Source organism: Limulus polyphemus, unplaced genomic scaffold (genome assembly GCF_000517525.1).
Source record: "Limulus polyphemus unplaced genomic scaffold, Limulus_polyphemus-2.1.2 Scaffold6384, whole genome shotgun sequence".
NCBI lineage: Eukaryota > Metazoa > Arthropoda > Merostomata > Xiphosura > Limulidae > Limulus > Limulus polyphemus.
In genome coordinates this window covers 32852-40019 of record NW_013671994.1, presented here as the reverse complement: position 1 = coordinate 40019, position 7168 = coordinate 32852, and the positions used below count along the sequence as shown (strand labels likewise).

Genomic DNA, 7168 nt, shown 5'->3' with positions numbered 1-7168 from the left:
CATTTCTACGTACCAAGTGAAGAGAGCACGCATACTATTGATTGAGAACCCCTTCCTTCGACGCAGTATTCGGTATAACTTCGAAAAGAAGATGGCTTACGTAAGCTTAATAAAGTTAACATTCAAAACGAATGTTCAAATGAATGTCAGTCAGATATCATAGTAAATCTAATGTAAGCTTGTTTTGAGAACCTTTTTATGAAATAAAACGTTCTTGGAAAAGTTTATAAATTGCTATTACTTTTAATGTCTAGACGATGTCAACATGTCAGTTTGGTGTTCAAGTTAAGGATTTCACTCCAAGACTAGCGTAGTGTGAATATGAGTGTATGTAAGCCTAGTTTAATGTTGTGACTGTCAGAATAGATTACCCGTTTTACTAAAATCTGGAAGAAGTGAAACTTTAGCAAGTAGTTCTGTTGAAGACTTGAAGTTATTAAGATTTATATAACTTATATTATTATAATATATTTTATGCATCTTTTCAGTAAATCTTAATAACTGTGGTAGATCTGTAAAATTTCAGAAAAAAAAAATTCAATTAATTTCACATATAACTATATGGTATTAAGCTCTGTAAGTTTGTCTCATTATTTACATAATTAAATAGTAGAATGCAGATAAAACGTTAAACCCACAAAAATTATAATTTTCTGCAGGATTGATGTTTGAAGCACGTAAAGTTAATTATAAACTTTTTGTGATTGAAAATTCTAGTATTTTTTATGAAATCTTAATTTATTTTTATGACATAAAACAAGTCCGCTTCAGTCGTCCATAATATTCAGAAGTGAAAAATAGAAATAAGAGGATACCTTATTTAAAACCAAATCAGGCAGGCAACATTATATATGGATGAATGTTAACAACAAAACTTATTTAAGTTAACATATATTTTGTGATCGAAATGACAAAAACTGACAACAGCCTAATTTTCATCATTTAGCTCAAGTGAAAAAAAAAGATAGACATTTATAAATCTACATAGAGAAATTAAACCAAAGATGATGGACCTTTATTTATTCATTTATTTTTGATAGCATTCATTAAAACCCTCACTACTCAAAGGTTGGGGCAAATATCTTAAGACAGAAAGACAAATAAAACATCATAATAATTTTTACACTTCGCTTCTAAACGTAATCTGAAATATTTTTATATGCTTTTCTGACCTGACACAGAAGCTTGTAGGTTTACTATATATTCAAAATTTCTGCCTTAATAATCTATTTGTTACTTATGAAAATGTAAAGCATGTTATTTTTACTCTAATAGTCGTTACTGTAATGTGTAAAGCATTTGGAGAGTAAATCTAATTGATGTGCCAGTTAAAGTCTTCATATATAAACCTGCTTTCAATTCCACGTTGCTCTTTACGCCAGAGCACGCGGCTTTTGCGCGTGCTCACATTACAGAGCAGAATTTACTTGCACGCTTAAAAGAACTCAAGTGAGCAGAATTTAGTAAGGATCTGGTGTACGCATCATGGCAGTGAAGCAAAGTTATGCATGTATATTCTTGCTACAGAAAACTAACAGGGTATACATTTCAGAGTATTTTATTCAACAGTTCATTTCTTGATAGTGAGAAGTTACGTATAACAGTTAGGTTTCGTTAAAGTTTCCAAGGCGCGACTCATGCTACGTGTAACACATTGTTTCATTTACGTATACTAAGCCAAGTCCGTACTTTACATGAGTAATCGGAAAAAATTGGTGATACATCGATAATTGTGCACTACTTGGCTCGTCAATAAACTAGCATAGAAATCAAATTTCACAATTTTCCCCAACGAATTATTTAAATTCTCCTAATAGTTATTATGTGCTTTAACAATGTCGCAAAGTTTCTTAACGAAGTTTTACCACGTGGTGTTATAACAAGTATTAATTGTTGATTTGTCATGCGCCAATGTCAATATATGCGGCTAATAATATCCCATGGTACCCTGCGGATTATGATGAACAGTTTTCGTTTCGGAGGGAAGAACGTTAGTTTCAATTAAGTGTTTAAGTAGAAGTAAGTCTTTTTATTTCGCAAAGCGCACAATGTTGGATGTAATTCGTAGCTTGAAAAGTTTGTTGAAGACCAGCAGAATACAGATCGACAGCGATGTCTTTCGACTACATTATGCCATTACCGTAATAGTGCTACTATCTTTCACTGTCGTTGTTTCAATGAAACAGTTCGTTGGTGAACCGATTGACTGTATGAAAAGCCGAGAAGTTCCCCAAAGTGTAATCAACACCTATTGCTGGATCCATACAACCTTCTCTATGCCTAGTGCCTATGACAAAAAGGTAGGTAAGGAAATTCCTTACCCTGGCGTGGACGCAGGGTATTTACCAGGCGACAGTCATACGGAAGAATTTAAACATCACAAATATTACCAGTGGGTGTGTTTTATGCTGTTTTTTCAAGCAGCTTTGTTTTACTTCCCTGGGTGGCTTTGGAAGTTGTGGGAAGGTGGGAGAATCCAAGCTTTAATGATGGATTTGGATATTGGGTTGTTTGCAGAAACAGAGAAAAATCAGAAAAAGAAACTCTTGGTTGATTACTTAACCTCTAGCTCAGGTCAGCACGACTGGTATGCCGTAAGATATTTTTTTTGTGAAGTCTTAGCATTTATTAATGTTATTGGTCAGATGTTCTTAATGAATCGGTTTTTCGACGGAGAGTTTTTAACTTACGGTTTGGATGTTATAAAGTTTTCAGAAATGGAACAAGCCGAGAGATTAGACCCAATGATTCGAGTGTTTCCACTAGTAGCGAAATGCAGGATGTTCAAGTTTGGCTCGTCAGGAAATCTGGAATCACATGATGCTTTGTGTTTATTGCCATTAAATATTATTAATGAAAAAATTTACATATTTTTGTGGTTTTGGTTCATACTTCTAGCAATTCTTACTGGAATTGTTCTTATTTTCAGGATAGTTATTATTGCTTGCCCGCCTGTAAGAGTGTACTTACTAAACTTTCGTTTTCGAATCGTTTGCGTAGAACATTTACAAACTGTTATCAAACGTGGCTCTCTTGGAGATTGGTTTCTTATTTATATGTTGGGCCAGAACATAGATGCAGTGATTTTTAAAGAAGTGATAGCAGAAATGGCCAAAAGGGTAACAACAGAACGAAAAGATGTAGTTTAATGCAGCACAAACGGTCTAACGTCAGACCAACTAAGCCTAATAATATAGTGAAACTTAAGCCTAACTAACTGTTGCATAAATTTACTGATTTTTACAGTGTATTATTAAATCTTTAGGCCTAGTGTAAAACTAAAAGTAAGTTAAGGTACGTATTATAAGCTAAACTAGACTAGGTAAGAACTTTCAACGCAGTCTTACATATTGTAAAACTTATCCTATCGTATAACGATAACTTTTAACGTTAATTTTAAGTTTTAAGAATTTCTGTTTTATAAGGAATTATTGAGATGATTTTTATAACAAATATTTTCAGTTTGAACTTGAACTGTTGAAGTCAGTAGCGTAATAATGTAGGACACCTAAAAGCTTATGTTTTAATATTACTTAAACTAATAAAATACATTTACTTAGCTCTATTTTAAGCTTAAAAGGCATAAAAATGTCTGATACGGGAAGTTGGGAATTACATATTTCAACTTTACTTCTACTCAGACTAGTGTGTGTAAAATTGTTGGCTCTGACTATTTTATTGACATTGTAAACGTTTTGACATTTTTGTACTACAAGTTGCAAAAATCAAGTTGTTGTCATTTTGTTTTGTTGTTACTGGATTTTTATTAGTAAAACAATTATCTATTTAATTATGTGAAAAGTAAGTTCATACATTGTGAATGTGAGGGCTGTACTTTTCTTGTTGAGCCCTCGAGAAAAACATACAAAAGTATATTACAGAGTTCAGCCTTCGGTTAGAGATATAAAGGGTGTTTAAAGAGATATAAAGTATCAGATAAGTGGAACTACATTTTGATCGAATCAGTTTTCCAGTATAACTATAAAATCTACTGATATGCAGTTATTAAATTGAAACCAACCAGACATTTAAGTTTTTTAATAGCTCAGATCGAAGATTAAACTATTTTATGTGTATATATTACAACATGTATCACAACTAATTAGTTTCATTCTTCAACAAAGGTACGTGAAGTGAAACGACGGAATTAATATTGTTATTTTTATGTATACATTTTATGATAAATCAGCAGTTATATTGTGTTCATGTTTCAAGGATATAACAATACATTGTTCAATGTTAGTTAATTGATAAGTTTGTCAATTTATATCTTAGTCTTCTGACACGGGTGAACTGTTTGGGAAGTACTGTTTGCAACAGTTAAACAGTTTTAATATATAAATGTAATTGCATACAAATTCAATATAATATCTGTTATTGAACAACCACCGTTAAATTGATACTACTACTAATAAATATTAAAAACACGGTAATACCCAAAACATCTTTAATTACGGAGACGTTTCGGAATCGCTTCAAATTCCATCATTAGCGTTAAAACCGCAAAAAAGGTTAGTTCACGATATTCTATGTACAAAAAACAACATTAGCTGTTGAGCGTGTTTTCGTATTCAGTCGGAAGTTTAGAAAGAACAGGTTTAAACGATAACAATATAATGGAATACACGATAAAACGTGTGGCATACACGTTTAATAAACAAAATTGTTAAGAGAAAACATTACAGAGAAAGGCTTAAATATAAGAATAAACATTGCATCTTTAAAATAACAATAATGATAATTACCAAATAAAAACTCTGAGAATCTGGAATTAATTTACAATTAATGACAACAGGGAGGAGTTGATGCTATTATTTAGTGTTGAGTCAATGGCTGGTAAATAGTCCCCTTTATTACAAACCAGTATTCCATAGAAGATACGTTAATGATCCTTTTTTATTCCTACAAAACACTGTACTCATTCCTACAGTTTCCTACCAGACTCCTTCCAACATAACCTTGTTCTAAATCTTCTAAATAGAACATATAATATCTGTTCTGACTACTTCTGTCTTCAGTCAGAAATTTCAAAAATTCATAACATATTACGAAGTATCGGTTATTCCTTTAAGTTCTTACACTCCATCACAAGAAAATTGTTAAAATATAGAACCTACCAAAAAGCCACACACTGTCTTAAAATATTCACTAGTTCTTATCATTCCTTTCATTGGCAAACAAAGTTGTAAACTCAGATCCCAAGTTCAAAAATAATCGAAACATATTACCCACAAATTAAGCTATGTTTGGTACTTAAGTCAATATTTAGAATTAAAAATATGTTTAAAACCAAAGACACTGCTTATTCATATGTGCTGGTGGTTCGTATATAAATACACTAGCTGTTTTTTGTTTCATATGGTGTTTCTCACACCTCCAAATTCGTGGTAGCTGTAAAGCTACCTATATTGGTAAAACTCAACGTCACCTACAAATACGGGCACATGGGAATTTCAGTTAGAAGCGGATATAAGCTAACTAAACCACCCGAGTCTTGTATCCGATGAACAGTGATAATAACAATCACCTCGTACTTGTAGAAAACTAAAATTATTGATTCTCGTACCACAGATTACGAACTCTTTATTAAAGAAAGCCTCTTCATTTTCAATGATCACCCAACACTAAATAATTACACCAACTCCTCCCTGTTGTCATTAATGTAAACAATTCTGGATTCTCAGTGTTTTTATTTGATAATTATTATTGTCACGATGCAATGTTTATATTTAAGCCTTTCTTTATAATGTTTTCTCTTAACAATGTTATTTATTAAACGTGTGTGCCGCGTGCATTCTATTATATTGTCACCGTTTAAATCTGTTCTATCTAAACTTCAAACGGAATACGAAAACTCGCTCAATAGCTAATATTGTTTTTTGTACATAGAATATCGTGAACTAACTTTTTTTAGGTTTTTAACGCTGATGATGGTATTCGAAGCGATTCCGAAACGTTCGTAATTAAAGATATTTTTGGTGTTACCGTGTTTTTAATATTTATTTAAAAATAATAATAATAGTTTCGTTTTGAGTTTACTTACTTATTATTAGCATTATTTTATTACGAGTTAGATCTTTTGTAGTAAGGAAAAATATTTTTTTTAAACAGGTACGACGTTTCGTTCACTGGACTGCGATCATTCTCAAGAAAAAAAGCCGGTCGATGTTCAGCAAGTACACTTTCATGAAGTTATCGGTTAAAGTGTTTAATGTAACAAAAGTTTTAAAACCGCAATAACAAAATGACGGGAAAAAAGTTTTGTGGACGTCCACAATATGATTGCTGATTTGTCCCTGAAGAAGAAAGGTCCATCTTTCGAAAGCGCTCGGGTTATAGGGTTTTTATTCATGACATAAAATTATATACGTAACAGTAATCAAAACATTAAATCAATTGTTTCATTTCATGTACCTTCAAATTGTAATTAAGAATGATAGCACCAGTGGTCGAAACGTTGTACCTGTTTTAAAAACTATTTTTCCTTACTGTAAAAATTGTAACTTGTAATAAAACAACCACCGTTGAAACTTTTGTCTGTGTTTATGTAATTCGTTTTAAGCCAACAGTTAAATTGTTTCAATGGAAGAGGAGTGTTCTGTATAGATAAATTGGTGAACATCTGTAAAACACACACACTTACCGTCATTTTGTTATTACAGTTGTAAAAGTTTTGTGAAATTAAATAATTAAGTCAATAATTTGATGAAAGTTGTTGAACATTAACAGACTTTTGTTTTTCATTTTCATTCTTGGAATTTGAAATCTTTCGTTAAAACTACATGTTTGATTTTGGTTTTTAAAAAGGCTATATTTCTTACGTTTGTGTAATATATACTGCTGAGTTACCTGAGCAAGTTACATTATTACATTTTGTATTTAGAATATTTTAATGAAATTTTAACTGAGTTTACGTGTTGTTGTTTTTATAATATAAATTCTATACTCACTATAGCTCTGAATTCCACACATGGGATCATATGCGGTATTAATTGTTACAATAATAAATTTATAGAGTGAATTTTGTTATCAAACATTGTTATTAGTTACATTGTTATTAGTTACATTCTAAGCCTAATATACTATCGTAATATTCTCGCGTACATTGAAGTTAAAAAGGAACAAACTGATTTGATACATAATTGTATGTAGATTTTAGGCTCTTTTT

At 31.4% G+C, this 7168-nt stretch overlaps 1 protein-coding gene across 3 annotated transcripts; it reads left to right on the top strand.

Moving 5' to 3' along the window:
- Nucleotides 1–2048: 2048 nt before the first annotated feature.
- LOC106473668 (innexin shaking-B-like) lies at nt 2049–6693 on the top strand. Of its 3 annotated transcripts, none has more exons than XM_022402070.1 (2): nt 2049–2574; nt 6112–6693. In XM_022402070.1, exons 1-2 carry the CDS (start codon nt 2049–2051, stop codon nt 6201–6203), a joined length of 618 nt encoding a protein of 205 aa, XP_022257778.1. In that variant the 3' UTR covers nt 6204–6693. The 3 variants fall into 3 exon arrangements, with proteins under 3 accessions (XP_022257778.1, XP_022257777.1, XP_013789800.1); XM_022402069.1 differs by having other exon boundaries at nt 2049–2587; XM_013934346.2 differs by lacking the exon at nt 6112–6693 and having other exon boundaries at nt 2049–3181.
- The last annotated feature ends 475 nt before the right edge of the window (nt 6694–7168 follow it).

What these genes read in the sequence shown, in the direction of transcription:
- LOC106473668 (XM_013934346.2), top strand. Translation starts at nt 2,049, where the DNA reads ATGTTGGATGTAATTCGTAGCTTGAAAAGTTTGTTGAAGACCAGCAGA.